Genomic DNA, 18,339 nt, shown 5'->3' with positions numbered 1-18,339 from the left:
GTAGATACACCTATTATAGTAGGCAAGGACTATTTCCGCTTGGCTTGGCCTTATCCGTATCTTATCAACTACATTAAGCTTCTTCACCTTTCTTGCTATCTTGTGATACTTCCTCTTGCCGATCCTCCGATTCTTTACCTAAGCACTTATCTACTCTCGGACCGATAAACCAAGCTCTCGCTAGGTGGCTTGCTATTGTTTCCTGATTATACTGACGCTATTTGTAGTAACAATATGTATGTTCATTTGGACATCTCCAAAATGATTCTCCCCGCTATGTTGCCTTGTTTAAGTGCGTCATAAACACTGTGAGTTGTGTCAGCTATGTGTCTTGATCATGGCAATCTACTCACTTCTTGAGTTCGGAGAGACCCTTGCACTCATACCTCACTACTACTTTACCTCTCGATGCGATCTCTAGAGCCTCAACGGCATCCTGACGATTACCAACATATGAACCAAGGATGTTAATGCTCTGCAATGATTCTTGAATGAACCAAACTCGAGTCTTTCTTTACAGAACCTACCTTGAATACGGTGAAAAAGATGGACGCCTCGAGCTTTGCTTCACCCGGTAGCCCTACTGCCATCAATGTTCCTCCAGGTCGAAGGTAATCGACGGCCTGCGTGTAACCAGATGCACTCGCAGTGGTGACGACAGCACAGTGTGCTCCCTCGCCATCACAGGCTTCTCGCACAGCCTGGACAATGTCTTTTTCCTCCTGGAAGTCAATCCATTTTTCGGCTCCAAGCTCCAAGCACAGTTTCTTCTTCTCGAGTCCTGTATCTGAACATGACGATATCAGTCTCATCTCAAAGCATGGGTGGGGAGAAATACCTATCGCTACAACACGGAGGCCCATGGCCACCGCGTATTGAACCGCTACTCAAGAAGTCAGCGATCGGAACATTAATGTCATTTGTACTAGTAGCGAGACAGACCTAAGTGTCCGAGGCCACCGCCTGCGCCAGGCAAGACAACCCATTCGCCAATCTTTGCATGGCTGTGTTTGAGAGCTCTGTACACGGTAACCCCCTTGATGCGGCATGTTAAGTGAATTACAATCAATTGAAAAGACTAGATAACCTTACCGCGCAAAGTATCGAGGCCGCGGCGTTGCTGTCTAGATTCTTGGGAATAGGGGTAACATGATATACGTATGAGACCTAAATAAGTCAGCAACATATTGAAAATGCCTGTGAATTGACATACTGTGTACTGTGCGAATGTGCCATCAACGCTGAAACCGCTTAATTTCGCCTTAGGACAGTCTGAGTGTAAAATTGAGCATCACATTCAACATTCAAACGTTTGACTTACTTTGCTCTCGTCCATTGCGGCATTGCTCGCAGTTCAAGCAAGAGTACGCAAGCCACTTGATGCCAACGCGATCGCCGATCTTCACAGGACAATCGCCGGTGTTTTCCCCAATGGCGACGATCTCCCCTATACCTTCGTGCCCACCAACAAGTGGTGTGCTAGCATGAAGTGGCCAATCATCGTTGCTGGCATGTAAGTCCGTATGACAGACTCCAGTGCAGGATAATTTGACGAGGCATTCGCCTGGGGCAAGCTCAGAAGGTTGCTTGACCGGGTGATCCTTTCTAATTTCGAGAGCAGCTCCATGAAACGGAACGACTGCAGCAATTTGTGTCTTTGGAATGTTGGACATGATGGTTGTAAGATGCAATGGTGATTGAAGGCTCCTTAGTAGGATTTATATAGGGGGGGTTCGGTGGGCTACGCCGCTACCACATTCGTACTGAAAGAAACCTGAGAGAATCCGTGATATCGTCATGAAATCATCATAGCATATATGCCGCGCCAAGACGAGCCTTCAAGCTTCAGACCCTGGTACCTGCGAGTTCGATTGGCCTGGAGTTGGCCTAGAGTGGGTGCAGATTCGGTAATCAGTACATCCGGGATCACGTGTTCAAAGTTCTCCTTGTTTATCGTCCGTTGATGACGGACTGTACGGCTACGAGTGCCAGACCCGTTACATTCATTCGTATCATGTCGGCCGACCCATATCATGAAGTCCAGCGGGAGATCCAATCTTCGCTCCAGACAGCGTCGACATTACGTTCTTCGTTCCTGCGAATCCGCAGCCTCGCTCGGGATGGGAGTGAAGAACTTGTGTTGGCCCGAAATGAAGTGAGGTTATATACATTCTCCGAACGAAAAGCTGACACGAGATTTCAGTTGGAAGCTACGCTTGCTGCACTGTACACAGACTTAGAGGATTTAGAAGAGAGCGTCAAGTAAGCTGGGATGATAGTCCGCAGTTCATGGAACTTATTACTCTCAGGATGGTGGAGGACACGGGTCCTAGATATTTTGGACTTGATGATGCAGAGGTCTCTGAACGGCGGAAATACGTGAGTCACGTACGTCGTGAAATTGAGGTCCGTCACAAGTAGCTTGAAGCATGCACACCCTAACTTTGATGACCAACCTAAGGACAGGGTATGAGGGCGGACGTCGAAGGACGAAATGTCGGTATCTATTTCTGCTAGATATGCAGTTTCTGACGGTTCATTAGTTACCGTCTGCAGGGAAATTACCGTCTACTCCCCTTCAGTCACAATCATCGTTGCCCAGTGGTTCACGGGCACCCCTACAACCAGCACCCGGCTCGCAGTCAGGGGAGCCCAATGACGACCAGACGAAATGGGCTCATGAAGAACAACAAGTATGTTTTCATGCGTTCATCTCATAAGAGAGGAGACCGACAGCAAAATCTGCGAAAGTTATTACTTCAGGAACAGGATCGTGCCATGGATTCAATATCAGGGACTCTGAATACCCTAGCTCAGCAAGCAGGTCTGATGGGGCATGAGATTGGGGAGCATGTTGAGTAAGGCATGTTAGTTGCTGCTGCTAGTCTATACTAATTTTTTCGACCAGAATGCTTGACGACCTTGAGGCAAATGTTGACAGGACGGATTCCAAGCTATCAAATGCGATGCGAAGAATGAAGAAATTTGTACGAGACACGGAAGGCAAGTCTGAGCCAGTTATGTGCTCCCTATGACATGCTGATGCTTCTCGGAGTAGAAACGAAGTCGGGATGGTGTATAACTATCCTTATAATTGTGCTGCTTGCTTTATTGTTGGCGGTTATTCTCGTGTAAGAGCCGCGGGGTTTCTGCACGATACCTAGGTCTAATTTTTCTGATCACATCACCGTGGCATCCTTGCTCGCGTGAGTGCAACGCAAACGCTTGTGATTAATACGAAGTGAGCCAAAGGTTCTATCAGCAAGAAGGTGAGGCTTGAGGCGAAAGTGCCGGCCCCCAAGGAGTGAACCTGATTTAATGGCAGGTGTGCGTCGCTCCCAGGAACCTAACTTGACCTTCGCTGAAGTGCAGCATTCAATCGAGAGTCATTGCATCTACCGCACTACATGTTCTTGTCATCTGCCCCCTCGGATTATGCCACAAAATGAACAACTCCCTCCGAGAACTTACATATCTCACTATTTCAATGGATATCAAGATTTGACGAGCATGGTTCTTGATCTCTGACTCCTTTGGTGACAAACAATTTGCACACGTCCGCGGCGATGACGAGTTGGTGCGCGAAGTCAGTTCTACAAGCTATGGTTATCGACGAATTCAAACGAGGCTCAGAACTGGTTCACGCATCTTCAGACCTGTTCGCAGCGTATTTGAAATCTTGATTGCATGGGCGTAATTGCTTACTCGAGTCGAGTCCACGAGGCAACTGACCATCATCCAATGTTCGCCATGGGGCGTAGTCTTACACCCTGTATAAATTATCACCATATGGAATGAGATACGACCATGGTAGCCTGTTGCAAGAGACGTGACTACGCGAACTCTAACGCCAAGCATCCACCCAATAGTCGACCACTTGCCCGAAGAAGCTACCCTTGATTATGCCTTAAATTTGAAACTTAGGGGCTGGCCAACAGACGGCACTCATTTAATTATGGATATCATTCCCTATTCATTCCGTGTTCAAAGTCCCTGGGTCAGTGACCTGTCGTTTGACGAACTATATGATAATTTCCAATCCATTATCCCCAGCAAGTCGTTTTGAGTCACATCGACAAGGAGTAAGACACCAAGTCGTTGGTGCTTCTCACGAAAGTACAAGTTATGAGCGCTAGCACTAAACGCTAATTAAGCATGCTGGGCACTCGAGGAAAATGGAAAGCGCATACCCAAGAGAGCATGCGAGCTTATCTGCGTCGCTTGGACGGTGCTTGACAACTGGCCAAGTTCATTGAAACCTAATATTTGAATGCCTGAGGACTCAGGAGGAGAAAACTATAGAGCAGGAACCAATGATACTGTTGATGATTCACGATAAATATTAGTGTTCCGTGGTGTAAACAACGCTGCGGACACCGGAAATTACGGGACCACCCACAGCATTAATAGGAACCTGAAACTCGATTCATGATCAAGAGCAGTACCTGCGTTTTGTAAACTGCGAACCAATTGGATGTGTTAGAACTTGGGCATGTAAGCGTCGATATTAACTCATCAAAACACTTCACCTACTAGCAGGGTCTCGGGTCGGACAACCTCCTGTACTACTCCTGCTATACTTTACCAATTTAGATAAAATTTGGTGGGCCGAGCACCTGACATATCCGCCATTATAACATGACCATTTTGAATGGCTTTGTGAACCAAATAGTCATGCAGTGTGAAACACAAATTTTAGGCGTTCCACACTCGGTATGAATCGGTTTTGTCGTTCCTCTGAATCTTCTCTCATTCAATTTCATTCGTGATTTTGAAACATGAAAGAGGTGTATATCTCTCATGGATCTGTCGGTATCATACAATGGGATGTTGTGTGAAAAATGAGTCACCGAGCTGTCCTGATTCATAGATCCATGACTAAGTTTTCAGGTAAACATGAGGAACATGAGAGTACGCACCTAATGCGACGATGATCTCCCAACTCAGTGATCTCGTGCGTTAGGTATAGAATAGAATCTCCGTCATCTGGGACGATTGCTCAGCGTGTGCCATGTCAAGGGCGCCCGGAGCATGTTACAACCTCCCATCGATAAAGGGTGTCCATAGGCCCACGAAACTCGAACGTATCGGCCACTATTTGGACGTTCGAATTCGCGAACGTGTGTAGAAGGCAAATTAATATTTGATTCTTTCAAACTTGCCATGCCCGGTTGTTTGCGTCTGTTATGTTCTGCTACCGATGCATTTCGAGTCATTTATGGCATTTATGTCCTGTACAATATCGTCGCCCGCCTTGTTTCTCTCTCGTCGCTTATCACCTGGCTTTGTGGTTGTGGGATACGGGTATGTCGAGACTAAGCGCGTGTCCCGGGACATGACTGTGCGCTGCTGTGCGTTGATGAATGGAGGTTAACCGTTAACGTCGAACGCTGATCCGGGCGTGGAGTAAAGCACTGGGCAGGAACGTCAGCATGCCATTAATGACGACATGCGCTACAGGGCGCGGGGCAATATGCTATGTGCAAGGCACACCCTGTGCTAACGCCTTGGGTAAGCAGAAAATTGACTTCGGCTGCCGAAAATCTCATGAAACCGAGAAATCGAGTATGGCTCTGGGATACACTTCCTGCCAAGAAAACGCGTGTCCCAGGTGAAGTGAGGATTCTTACCTGGCATATGTGGGTTTCGCCGCGGAGCTGGCGCCGGATGCGAGAAGTTGTGATTTTGTAGTTCATCGTCACTTATCATTATTTCTCTGGCAACTTAGAAACTCGAAATTTACTGCTAAAACCTGTCCCTTGCACGGCAACACTATATACCACATGTTCCTAAAATGCACCCAGAAATTTCTGTCATGAAAACGGTGCAGAAAATATACGTCTCTGCTTCGAACGCGCCTCCTCGTCACTTCGGGGTCTTTTGCAACATGAAATTCCGGTCCGTTATTACCTCTGCGTATTATCCCAGAGCGATGTAACGGTTGCTTCTACCACACGTATTCACGCAATTTTCCTCTCGGTTCCCCACCCATATCGATCTGATGGTTCGCGCGCATTATTCATCGGATTTCTCCGAACCCACGTAGTATGACATGGATGGGGAAATCATTTTGCTGGCTAATCTCCGTAGAAACTATGATTCTTAACGCTGCCAAGAACCTTCCTATAGCTGAGATTCTGAGAAACATTTTTAGCCCTTATCCCACAATACACATGACAGGAATGAATTTAAATACAACAGAGACCGAACAACGTAATTCAAAGAACTGGGGCTCCCGCTCAAGCGACATAGGTAGTCGACTCAATTGAACGGACACCGAGGGTCAAAGGCGGGGCTCGGATGGGCTCGGCCGGACTGTAGTCTGTGTCTTATTTGTTGAAACAAGATCAAACAGAAGTTCAAGTATCAACTTATTCGAAATTGGCAGTGCTCACCGCTCAAGTGTCAATAATGAGAAAGGAAGGGATCATCTATTCCTGTTGCAAGTCACACTTGACCCTGTAGTCATCATCTTCTTGACGGAAGACTGTTTCTGGAAGAAGCTTTAACGTCTAGATAGCCCGCTTAGGCCGAATCGAATCAAGAATGTCTTTCAACTTCGTTCAAGCCGATGTCCGCTATACAATAGAATCATGGCACAGCTGTACCTCATCTCGTACATCACCACCAGCCAAAGGGTCCAACGATATCAACTTGTCCTATCTGAGAAAGGGGTACATTTCTTATACGCAGCATGTATGACTATTACGCACCTAAAGTTCACGTAGCGCCGCGGCCACGCGTTTCTTTTCTTTAACCTCCTGGTCCACCGCATCTGCCAGATCACCTAAAGTTTCAAACCTCCATTTCCAAGCCCCTCGCTCCTTCAAATCGGGGTTGGTTCCGATAATATTCTTCTCATGGCGCGAAATCCACACACTGTTGAGATTGTGAAGATTTGCGGGCTCTATATCATGCAGAAGCGAGTTTGCTACTACAAGCACTTCGCGTGCCTCCACAGCCCAGGGGGGGCTGGGATGCGGTAAGTTAAAGCGAGGCGCAGATGAGACTTGCTGGAGTGCAGTTTCCAGCACCTTCAAGTCTGGTTTATACGCATTAAGTTGCTGAGCGGTGAGGATGAGTGAGAAGGGGGAGTCAGGGGTCACGGTCGGGTATCTGCTATTGCGTGCTTCAAGGGTTTGGGATTTCAGCAACTCGTGTGTGCCTTCAAAACTTTTGTTGTCTACGTTGGAGAGAACCACTAGCGCAAAGTGCTCCTTCAGTCTATGGAGGGCTTGGACGGTGTCTTCAAATGGCTGCCACGTGGGTATGGAAGCTCCGAAGCGTTCAGCATCACTTGCTGGTGACGTTGAGGAAGCCAGATCTAAGTCTTGGAGTTGTTGAGCGACCGCTGAACTAGATACCCAGATCCTCTCCTCTTCTTCCGTGACTGCAGCTGGTTCAAGACTTGTGTTAGCTTGACCACTGAGCTGGACCCAAGTAAGATCGAGGATCTTCGAGTATGCTACGCTCGGATCTTTCATTTGTAGATCTAGTTCCGCAGCAGCGTATTTCTCCAACACCTCCTCTCTTGGAGTGTCCTCGGGAAAGACCGTCCTGAGACTGTTGTATATTCCGGATTCCCAGTCAACGAGTGTCCCATAGACGTCAAAGACCAAGAGTTTGTGAGACGTGAATTCGAGCATAGTAGGGTGACGAGTCGTGTGCCGTTGAATCGGAGTAGTATGATTGGACTATCAGATCAGAGTTTCTCAGGCCTCGAGGTTTGGTCACCGACCGAAGTGAAGGAGCTTCTGCCACGTTTGTATGATTCGGAGGTCGTGTGCCGGAAATTGGACGCGTCAGAAGCCAGATATGCAAGCAGTGGTAGTTTGGAAATTGGGGTGGGTCAAGCCTGCTGCTCCATACGGTAGTAGGCGGTTGTATCCTTTTGCCGATGAGTACAAACACCGTGGGCCTGTCACCATAATCTCGTCATCCTCAGACGGCGCCCCATGGCAGTTTTGGCAACGTAAACTAATCAATAATTTCAAGTTGTCTATGTCATTTTGATCACATCCATTCTAGGCTTTTTGCCAGGATTTCGGTCATAAGATCCTTCAGATGAAACCTGGCACATTTCACGTTCCTCGAGCCTTTTTAACGGTTTGCTCTTGCGTCGTCAGTCGAACGAAAATCACTACCACTATCCTGTGCGGATCATACCCCTCATCATAACCTAACCAAGTCCATCAACTCACAAGAAGTGATGAAGTTTGCACGGTGAGTCGATATCCGGACTTTCATACCCCTACTCGTGTTCATTTCGTATGAATTCTTTTGACCGCAGATACCTTAATGATACACAAGTCAGTCCATTAATTCAGACTAACCAAAATATTGGTGATGCGTAGACTAATATCTCGCTGCAGACTCCCGAATGGAAAAAGGCATACATGTGCGTCTCAGTTCTGCGCGCGCACACTTTATATGTGCTGATCGATCACCTCATTTCACTACGCTTTTCTTTCAGTGATTATCGTTGCCTAAAGAAGTGCATCGGTGCAATTCGTGCAGAACATATTGCCAGGCAGAACTCCACTGGAACCACCGATGTTGATCGGGTTCGTGGGCAAGCCAAAGAATATGAAGAGTACAACGGTATGTTGGCTATTCTGATTAAGTTTTCACCAACTCATTTCACTTTAATGTACTCTTTAGAGCTGTCCGTCGTCATACGACAAGATGCTCCAATTGAAGGGACTTCGGCTCTTTCCCCAACTCGAACCCAGCGAAGGGATACCCAGATACGTGAGCAGTTTCAGCATCGTATGCTAAATTCTATTCAACGGAGGGTTTTGACAGGTCCATCGCTCAGAATTTCGATGCATGGTGTTCTGCCTTCCTCTCATCTCACAGGCTCGTCATCACAGGCGACTCCCTTACCTCCAAAGTCTGCGCACTCGCCACCCGTATTCCCCTTTTTCCGTGATGCAGGTCAGCTTAAGTATTTCCAGTGTCTTGCTAGAAATCTCACTTGACCAGCAGGCTCTCCAGCTCCACCTGCCTTACACACGCTCCTCCCTCTACTACCACCACTTCATGCAAATTTTTTCGAGCTATTAGATTCCGAATTAGAGAAAGTCGACTCTTTCTATTCCAAACGAGAGAAGGAAATGCGAGATCGCGGCAAGCAGCTCAAAGAGCAGCTTAATGAACTTGGGCACCATCGCAAGAAGTACTATGTCAGTCTACCGTTCAGCATACGCGCTTTCTTCTTTTTTTTGAGACATTCTAACACCATGCGTATGCAGGAATGTAATGCAAATGCCACAGCGCCGAACTGGGCTTCACGAGCTCACCTATGCCTGAAAGCGGCTTTACATGCCCTTAACCAACGCCACACAGACAAGCATGATAATCAACCAGGGCTAGTAGCTTCTGAGTCGGGTCGGGGAGGTGCGCATTTATCATTACAGTTGAAAGGGGCAACAGCGGACCTCTGATCTCAGTGCCTGCGGAAACAGGTCGTTCGATCACCACTGGAGATGAAGGAACTTCCGAACGCAAAACCGTGTCGCCGATTCCTGCGTCTAGCGCAGGTGATTCAACTCAAGTTACGTCACTCAAGAGCAATCGCTCAACGCCGTCCACCAAAGCGAATGGCAATATCCCGCTGACAAAGAACAGTATGTCCTTTACAAGCCTACAGGATTACCAAAGTGCGAAGAAAGATCTGAGGAAAGCTGTCGTGGAGTACTACCGGTATGTCCCGTTTGCGTCGCCGGTTTTCGGGACTATTGTTCTGCTTTCTTGTGGCGAGGACAGATTGACGCGAGATTCCATGTGTTGGCAATGTGGATCCCTTCTTGTGCCAGCCTATTTCTGTTTTCTTCTAATAATCACATGTCAGCGAAAGCTGACTTCCTCCTTTGTCCAGTGGCCTCGAGGCACTGAATAATTACCGTGTACGTGGCTGATCCCATCATGCTGATCGTCTCGATCACTTATGCTGCCGTCGACATTTACATGCTATATCCGTTTTCACTACTAAACCATTGCACGACTGCACGCCTCTCACTCGCCCTGCGTATTGATAATCATCAAACAGATACTAAATCTCACTGGTTTCCGCAAAGCTGTCAAGAAGTATGAGAAGATTACACAGGTGCCTGCTCAAGCCGCTTATATGAAGGAGAGGGTAAGACTTTTCTGGTGCCTTTTGTAACATTCTCAAATTACGCCATGGTCAGGTTGAGCCCTCATCTTTTGCTTCTGGCGCAATGGTCAGCTCAATGCTTAAAGAGATGGAAGAGCTGTTTGCCGCAAGATTCGGTACGTCGCTCAAAGCTCCTACCTTTTCTCTATCTACACGTTATCACAGAACGTGGTGACAAGAAGAAAGCGATCACTCGTCTTCGTGCCGGTGCGACACAGAAATCCCATCATTTCAGTACGTTTCGTACGGGCATGTGGCTTGGGCTATCTATACCAGCGACGGTTGCTGGTTTCACGACATGTACGTTGTGTTTTCCTGATGCTGACGTCCACGGAGATTCTTATGCCACCTGCAGGTATGCGTGACAGTACCGCTACCTCATTACCTTCATGGAATATCATACTTTTTATCTACTCTATTTTGTTAATCCCTACGTTACTTGCTTTGTTCATCGGATTGAATCTCGTCGTATGGGCCGGAGAAAGGATCAACTATGTGTTCATATTTGGTGCGCATAACTTGTCTTGTATATCTCCCTCATACTGACCTTCCTTCGAAGAACTTGATGTGCGATCTCGACTTGACCATCGCGAGTATTTTGAGGTTTGACGCCTGGAAATTCTATGAAGTTCATTGATGTAATTCCACATTAGCTTCCCGCTTTCCTATTATGCGCGCTCGCACATTGCTTTATGCTTTCTTTCATTCAAGTCGGTCCTCCACTCGTCTGGCCGCTTGTGTGGCTTGCCCTTGTGTTTACCGTCATTTTCAATCCCATTCCGGCAAGGTCACACCATCTGTGTCTACGATTCGAGCTAATATGTTTTTAAAAATGTATAGAACATCCTCTGGGGTCATTCGCGATGGTGGCTTATCAAGAGCGTTGCAAGACTAGGCGTTAGCGGTTTGTGGACCGTCGGAGTACGTTCATATCGTGTGACGCATAGCATGTAGTTGACGCGATTGACAGTTCACAGATTTCTGGCTCGGGTTAGTGTCTACAACTCCGCGCCATTGTATCCTTCATCTCAACCTTCACAGCGATCAATTTTGCAGTCTTGCCTATAGTTTTGGGAACCTCTACTTTGTTGGGTGTTTCTACACCCAATATCCTTATGTTTCTTCCCATGCCAATGTGTCATCTACCTCCGAGTCGTCGTACAACAACACTATGACAGTTCTCCCGCGCTCCTCTCAGACGTTTAGTTTGATGCCAAGAGGCGCATTCCTTTATTCTGCACATGACCCTACGCTTCAAAAAGCGTGGTCGACTTGTGGAGCGGAAATGAATTGGGGTTCTTACTTCGCACTTGCTATGTTACCGTTCCTGGTGCGTTTCGTGCAGAGCATCAGACGTTACAAGGATTCAAAGTTACCTACTCATCTCATCAACGTAAGTCTTTACTATCGAATGGAAGCACTCAAAAATAGCTTACATCTTGGTTGAATGTGCAGGCCGGCAAGTACGGGATGGGTATAGTGTACTACTTCTGTTATTACCTTTGGAGACGCGACGGTAGGTTGCCTTCTCACGCCCCCACTCTTCATCTGATCTTCTTTAGGAGAATCTGACGACGGTGCTTCTTTCGTTATTTGGTGTTTGTCGGCAGTTGTCTATTCACTATATGGGTGTGCATGGGTGAGTTGACGGACAGTCAATGGTGGATACACTCTCAACTTCACTCAGGACTTCGCGATGGATTGGTCTATCTGCAAACCCCGCGCTAAATACCCCCTCCTCAGGCGAGACTTGGTGTACACATCACAGATTCCGGTGCGTTCTACCTCTTACTAAATCAAACGTTCCGAATTTTCATTCTATTCAGCTGTACTATGTTGCTCTGGTAAGCAGAATGTATACTTGTGGCTCCACTCGTTCTAGACAATCTGCTATAGGTCATGAATCTTGTCATTCGTTTTCTCTGGGTCTTCTACATACCCAGTTGGTCATACTTCAATCTCCGATCATTCCTATGCAGCCTAATGGAGATGCTAAGAAGGGTTGTGTGGAATTTCTGTCAGTCTCTTTCTTTAATTTTCTTTCTATACAACTCGCTAATCCTCAACACCTGACAGACCGTCTCGAGAATGAGCATCTTGGTAATATGGATCAATACCGAATTACGCGCGAGTGTCCATTACCATATTCGTTCGACAATCCTCAGCAGGAGGACGAGGAGGACGAGGAGGATAAAGCTTAGGCTGGACCTGAAATAGACTTGCGAGAAAGCTGAGCGAAGGCATTACTTTCTAACCACCCATCGTATTAATTTAGATGCGCATGATCTACTCAGTACTGGTAATAGAGTTGGTCACACAAGGGAAGCTGATTATGGACTAACATCGATACCACTCTATGACAGCTATTTTAACACTTGAGTTGCACGTGTAAGCGGTGACGATTAGCTTTGGTCAGCTATTGGAAATTCTGAAACGTTACAATAGCAATTTTGACGCGATTCAAGTCTACGATTTTCGCCGATTGTAGTACCGATTCAAAACTATGAATCAGCGTCAACTCTCATTTCACTTCGAGATTTTGATGTACCATCCTGATCATGCATTGACGAATTATGATTCAAATGTTGCATCATACCTCGCTCCACTCCTCTCAAAAACGTGCATAGGGCGAGAACCTTCATTAAGTATATATATCACATGAATCAACTCAAACGTGCTCGCCAACGCACTGTCCGCGGTCGGCGTGTTTTACAAGCTTTTGGCATAGTTCACACGATCGAGCCACAAAATAACTTGATGCTGGATCGTCGATTCTGATTCGTGTCAAAATTGCCAACTCTGACTCTCCAATATAAATAACGGCAGGTGCCATCGAATCACCAATCCAATGATGCATTTCCACCACTGCACAAACTTTGTCCCCCAGTGCACGTAGACCCACTTTCAGGTGGACCCATTCCGACACCGGCAATTTCGATACCTTCACCACCGCGTGAAGAAACCTCCGCTGTTGCTTGTTTGACCATCCATTTGCTTGTTCCAATGACTGCATCCAAGTTGCCTGAATCAGGGAGGAGCACAAGGAGATTGTCACCTTCTTGCTTCACATCAAACGGAATGATGGAAAAATCTTCGTCGTTCAAACATTTACCGTCCGTAAGACGAAAGTTTCGTTTGTGCAAGGGACCTTAGGAACGGATAGTTCAGAAGACTAGCAGATAGCGGGTAAGATGTGTCACTTGCATGAAACGTAGAGATTGCCATCCAGGTCGTCGCCAACAATTCCGTGATCGAGCACGAAAGCCCGCTTATGTGGGCACATCTGCAAAATCAATCTCGAAATATGTTCAGAAAGGGTGCGAAATGGATTGTACCTGTTGCGTGGCAAAGTAGCCCCGCCTGGGAATGTGGAAAATAGCCAACTGCGAGTCACCATATTTGACAGCAGCAGACCTGAGAACGCAGAGGTCTTAGTATCAGGCGAAGCAAGAGATGAATGTGTGTAAGAACTCACGTGGTAGCATCATCAGTTGGCATAAGATCGTTGACAGTGGCCAACTTCCGCCACTCCCACTCAGATTTGGGAGTAACGATGACTGATTCACCAAGTTTGGCGGGAGGCAACTGTTTCGGCCAGTCTGCTGGACGTTCCTGCCCTCGCTCTTTGATGACTTCCGTTTGAGGGCGACGTTCATCCTGTACGTAAGCCATTAGTACCATAGCTTGTCCTCCCCAAACATGCGGTTTTACTGACAGTGTTGACGAACTGACGGAACTGACGTCTCCTTGCAGGATCATTGACCACAGCTTTCCATTCATCTGCATAAGATCCGATAAGCTCGCCCATTTCCCTCTCCAGATCCGCACAGACGCCGAGCTCGTCGTCAAGAAGAATTGCTTTGAGTCGCTGTGTAAGATAACATCAATAAGCATAGAAAAGACTACATGATACTCATCCAACAGACCTCAATACCACCATTAAACTGTTCAACCCATCTCGCAGTTCTCATGAGCTTGTCCGCAGTGTGGATATAGTACATAAGAAAACGATCAAGGATGCGAAAAACCTTTGACGGAGGAACATCTTTAGCAAATAGTGTTGCATGCCTCGGATTCGATCCACCATTTCCAGCGATGAAAACTGATGTAGCTCTTAGTTCGTGAGAGTTAGAATCACGTAGTGGAGAGTACGTACTGTTCCATCCTTTGTCAGTTGCGATCAAGCCAAAGTCCTTGGATTGTGCTTCGGCACACTCTCGAACGCAACCGCTCACGCCGCCCTTAATCTTATGAGGCGAACGAATGCCCTTATATCGCTCTTCAAGGTGAATGGCCACTGTACATCTCATTCAGTTGATGAAACTCAACATACGCAGGATTACACGAACTTCCGACAGAATCACCGATTCCGTAGCGGCACCATGTGGTACCAACGCAAGACTTCACAGTCCGCAAGGCCTTTCCTGAATCATGGATGATCAACATGACAAACTTGAATCGATTACTATGTTCTATCGCACCATAAGCATGTCCACTTTCGAATCCTGCAGCGACAAGTTCTTCCCAGATGTCTGGGAGATCCTGCTTATTAGCCCCAAAGAGGTCGATGCGCTGCCTGATATCAAAAATCTCGAATTTTCACATGTAACACCTGCACAATATGATGCACTCACCCTCCTGTAATCTTGGTGTACAAGTTGTCTGCCAGCATGGCGTGAGTGCGTAGAAAATATGCAGCAAGGACACCCCACATTTATTTGCAACTTTTCCAAGAACAATGAGTTTGTCCGGCGTGATCTAAAAGTCACGAATGAATTTTCACCCACAAACGGCAGGAAATTGCACTGACTTCTCCTCCAGCAACCCGAGGAACAACAGAAAATGTACCTGTCAGCAAGAATAAAAATCAGTTATGTAATGAAAAAGGAGAGATAAACGTGAGCATATTGGTGAATAAATGAGGACTCACCATTCCTTTGAATGTTAGCAAGGTATTTATCGTTGGTATCCTGGTTGGCGTGGTGTACAGGTGCGATCACGAGCTCATTATACAATGACGACAGAATGGAACCTAGGCAGGCTGAGCATTGTACGAATAAACATCATATCATTCCCTACCAATAGCCGGCTTGCATATCTCGCAGCCAAGTGAATCTTTTTTCACACCCGCAGCCTCCATGATCTCTGGGAATGTTTTCAACTTGCGTATCCTAGAGGACGCGATAAATTAGATTTTCAGGATATAACGCTGTAGACACACTTCACGATGCTGAAGAGCTCTTGTCGGGCCATACCAAAGTGAGGACAAAGGTGGTTCGATACAGCATGCCCTGCTTTCTTCATTTCTGCCTACAGGTTGTCAGGTCACTTTGGACGTTTGTGATGAAGGGAAAATTAATATACCTTGAATATGTTTGTGGCCAAAGGCACACACCCACCGCATCCAGTACCAATTTTTGTCTTTGCTTTCAGGTCTGACAGAGTGGTAACACCAGCTTTCACGGATTCGCTGATACAGCCCTTCGTGACATTCTACAATCAAATTAGGATGTGAACTTGGTAATGCAGAAGAGAGGATACTTGCATGGCAACTACAGATCTGGGTGTCATCGTCGAGGTCAGCGCCATCGTCCGGGCCTTTAGAGCCTGATCCAATAATGAATTTGGAAGGTGGCTCCTCTAGCTCTTTCTACCTTTTAGTATCAGTAGCGTTGCTAGGAAAGAACATATTTGCGAAGTTCACCTTCTTCTTGACTAAGGACACGAGTTTCACATAGTCGGATGTATCACCAACCATCATGCCACCCAATAGATACTTGCCGTCGGCGGTGAAGATGTACCTATACTTGCGTGAACATTATATAACAAACTTCTGTCTTCGCAACTCACTTCTTATAAACACACGAGAACGGATCACGATACGTCAAGCACTCAATAGGACCATCCAGTGCAGCCCGGCGGCTTCCGTGCTTCATATCCGTAGTGACAGTGTTGATTGCAACTTCGCCTTCTTTCACTCTGTTGCCGGGAGTGCTTCCCAAAGGACTTATCTGCCACGCAGTAGGTTTCGCGTCGATGGCCTTCTGGGCTTTGTCTCGAGTAAGAGGCTCTGCAACCGCCACCTTACTGGTGAGGACACCCCGTGTACTGCGCTTGTCGGCAAAGTAATCACCGAAGGAGGCAACCTAATATCGAGTGATGTAGAGCGGTGATAGGTGCGGAGTGTGCTAACTTACATCAACCCCCATCAGTTTTAGCTTTGTTGAGAGGTCGGGCATATTCTGACAATATTATAGTGGTGAACAGATGACACAAACACAGGAATAGTCACCTACCATCACCCTTGGTTTGAAGCCACCGAGGCCAGTCTCAACTTGCGTGAAATTAAATGATAAGATGTCAGCCATCTCCACTAATGATACTATCAGTAGTAACCAATAGGCGAATGCAGGTGCTCTCACCCCCAGGTGCAATGAGACCATACGTGTTGTCCTTCCAGCTCGCGCACTCGCCTATTGCATAGACGTCTTGGGCGCTGGTCTGCAACAGGTCGTTGATGACTATACCTCCCTTCTCAACGCATTTCAGGCCCGCCTGGCGGGCCAAGTCGTCTCGAGGGGTGATACCAATGGCATGAATGACCATCTCAGCCTTAAGATATCGATCATCTGACAGACTGAGGCCAGTCAAGACTCCATCTGAAGTGATGATATCTTTGACAGACGTCCTAGTGAGGACTCGCACACCCATGGCTTCAATCCGTCGAAGGACAATTTCTCCACCTTCGCCATCAAGTTGGCGGGACAGTGGAAAGACTTGACGGTTGATGATCACGACTTCTGATATTGTCTCACTGTCTCATGATTTTCAGTGAGATAAGAGTTGGCGTGAACGGACGAGGGTCACTTACAGATCAAACACTGCTTTCGCAGCCTCTAGTCCGATGAGACCGCCTCCAACGACAACAGCCTGAGTGAGTGAAGAAAATGAGTTCAGCGCGCAAGTATGTCTTGGGTTGTATGATACGCACTCGGCCACCTCGAACGTGTTCTTGTTCGGAATACGACAATATTTTGTCGAGATCAGAGATATTTCTATAAACGAATATTCCTTGAGCTCGCTCAGCCTTAACTGAGGAAACATATGGCGGAAGAGTGCTTTCGGAGCCAGTAGCAAGAACGCAGTAATCATAACTTATATTGCGCCCTTTGCTGGTCGTAACAGAATGGGCGACAGTGTTCAAGGAAGTAACCCGTTCTCCAGTATGGAAAAGAAAGTGCTCTGGATCTTGTTGAGTATACCACTCCACTGTTGAAAGTGGACAATGTGAAAATGGTCACGGTAAGCGAATACACATCAAGGCATAAATGTACTATCAAATGCATTACCTTGGTTTAGATAGAGTTTCTCGACGGAGCGGTGTTGAAAATAGTCTGTGAGTGCGACACGATTGTACGCCAAATGGGACTCTAACAAACGACAAGTCAGTTCATATTTCATTTCACTATGAACCACAGTATCTAACTTACCTTCGCCGCATGTCACCAATCGGTATCGTTTGGCTTCATCCAAGGTGAGCATCTTTTCGATAAACGCTTTAAACAAAAGTATAAGTAACAACCAACCTTATCCTATCCAACTTACCTATCCCCACCATCCCTAGACCAACCACAAAAATTGTCCTTCGTGGACCCTGATTCACGGAAGTACTATCCTGGTGTACGACTGGCTTTTCCGGGGAGGCCATCTTGATGGAAATTCTGCAGACTGACGACACACACAGGCTGATGACAATATATCACGGCGTTGGTGAGGAGCTTCAAGGCGCTAGGGCATGCGAACTGGGAAGTTCGCCAGGCTTTGATTTCAAAAAAAATAGTGAGTTAATATATAGTAGCCGCTAGGCCCTGAGTCCGTACGCTGGCAGATGTTTGGCGAGCTTAGACTATGTTTTCTTGTCTATAAATGTCTGGCAAGGGGGCTAATCTGATCTCATGCCACATTTCACGTACGATAGTGAACCTGTCGTGAATAAAGTTGATCGCATCAGGAAAACCAAGTGAAAGTGACAAAATGATAAGGAAGGGGCTCTGTAGTAGCTAGTGACTCAGACCCCGGTCACCATGCAATTGAACCACCGTGTGACGGTACTGCTTACTTCAACTTGAACCTCAACTCCAACTTGATACTTACTCCCACTGCATCCTCGAAAGGCATCT

General features: G+C 46.9%; 6 protein-coding genes across 6 annotated transcripts; 3 read left to right on the top strand and 3 right to left on the bottom strand.

Annotated features, from left to right (window-relative positions):
* Positions 1–242: 242 nt before the first annotated feature.
* Positions 243–1,673, bottom strand: HD556DRAFT_1446372 (chaperonin 10-like protein; the record flags this gene model as incomplete). The annotated part of the gene is made up of 8 exons (XM_041307079.1): positions 243–306; positions 354–475; positions 528–787; positions 839–883; positions 943–1,036; positions 1,093–1,167; positions 1,214–1,272; positions 1,322–1,673. The coding sequence occupies 8 exons, from the start codon at positions 1,671–1,673 to the stop codon at positions 243–245; spliced, it is 1,071 nt and encodes a 356-aa protein (XP_041157209.1).
* Positions 1,674–1,897: 224 nt separating this feature from the next.
* On the top strand, positions 1,898–3,405 carry HD556DRAFT_744311 (syntaxin 6, N-terminal-domain-containing protein). Its single transcript, XM_041311486.1, has 8 exons — positions 1,898–2,262; positions 2,310–2,406; positions 2,467–2,496; positions 2,544–2,693; positions 2,752–2,858; positions 2,909–3,003; positions 3,059–3,269; positions 3,326–3,405. Exons 1-7 carry the CDS (start codon positions 1,964–1,966, stop codon positions 3,133–3,135), a joined length of 855 nt encoding a protein of 284 aa, XP_041157208.1. The 5' UTR covers positions 1,898–1,963; the 3' UTR covers positions 3,136–3,269; positions 3,326–3,405.
* Positions 3,406–6,713: 3,308 nt separating this feature from the next.
* Positions 6,714–7,646, bottom strand: HD556DRAFT_1242662 (HAD-like protein; the record flags this gene model as incomplete). The annotated part of the gene is made up of 2 exons (XM_041298301.1): positions 6,714–7,330; positions 7,427–7,646. 2 exons carry the CDS (start codon positions 7,644–7,646, stop codon positions 6,714–6,716), a joined length of 837 nt encoding a protein of 278 aa, XP_041157207.1.
* Positions 7,647–7,900: 254 nt separating this feature from the next.
* On the top strand, positions 7,901–10,521 carry HD556DRAFT_743521 (SPX domain-containing protein). The gene is made up of 14 exons (XM_041311485.1): positions 7,901–7,972; positions 8,029–8,223; positions 8,291–8,309; positions 8,373–8,398; positions 8,474–8,601; positions 8,662–8,751; positions 8,806–8,937; positions 8,989–9,185; positions 9,255–9,399; positions 9,468–9,705; positions 9,881–9,908; positions 10,052–10,141; positions 10,194–10,459; positions 10,515–10,521. The coding sequence occupies exons 2-13, from the start codon at positions 8,210–8,212 to the stop codon at positions 10,332–10,334; spliced, it is 1,248 nt and encodes a 415-aa protein (XP_041157206.1). The 5' UTR covers positions 7,901–7,972; positions 8,029–8,209; the 3' UTR covers positions 10,335–10,459; positions 10,515–10,521.
* Positions 10,522–11,369: 848 nt separating this feature from the next.
* Positions 11,370–12,360, top strand: HD556DRAFT_1242741 (EXS family-domain-containing protein; the record flags this gene model as incomplete). Its single annotated transcript, XM_041298311.1, has 7 exons — positions 11,370–11,552; positions 11,615–11,675; positions 11,722–11,798; positions 11,847–11,933; positions 11,986–12,003; positions 12,056–12,176; positions 12,236–12,360. 7 exons carry the CDS (start codon positions 11,370–11,372, stop codon positions 12,358–12,360), a joined length of 672 nt encoding a protein of 223 aa, XP_041157205.1.
* A 636-nt stretch (positions 12,361–12,996) lies between these two features.
* HD556DRAFT_1433463 (uncharacterized protein) lies at positions 12,997–17,777 on the bottom strand (the record flags this gene model as incomplete). Its single annotated transcript, XM_041305225.1, has 27 exons — positions 12,997–13,307; positions 13,364–13,442; positions 13,495–13,573; positions 13,635–13,816; positions 13,875–14,027; positions 14,086–14,261; positions 14,316–14,456; positions 14,509–14,583; positions 14,641–14,735; positions 14,794–14,821; positions 14,872–14,917; positions 14,970–15,007; positions 15,090–15,191; positions 15,239–15,330; positions 15,381–15,469; positions 15,524–15,615; positions 15,701–15,809; positions 15,864–15,960; positions 16,010–16,305; positions 16,357–16,401; positions 16,456–16,532; positions 16,582–16,973; positions 17,031–17,089; positions 17,151–17,428; positions 17,509–17,589; positions 17,650–17,715; positions 17,765–17,777. 27 exons carry the CDS (start codon positions 17,775–17,777, stop codon positions 12,997–12,999), a joined length of 3,291 nt encoding a protein of 1,096 aa, XP_041157204.1.
* Between the last annotated feature and the right edge of the window lie 562 nt (positions 17,778–18,339).

This window comes from Suillus plorans (genome assembly GCF_016647745.1).
Source record: "Suillus plorans strain S12 chromosome Unknown HD556scaffold_52, whole genome shotgun sequence".
Classification (NCBI taxonomy): Eukaryota; Fungi; Basidiomycota; class Agaricomycetes; order Boletales; family Suillaceae; genus Suillus; species Suillus plorans.
The sequence above is the reverse complement of the archived record's forward strand: the minus strand, read 5'-3'. Positions and strand labels throughout refer to the sequence as shown.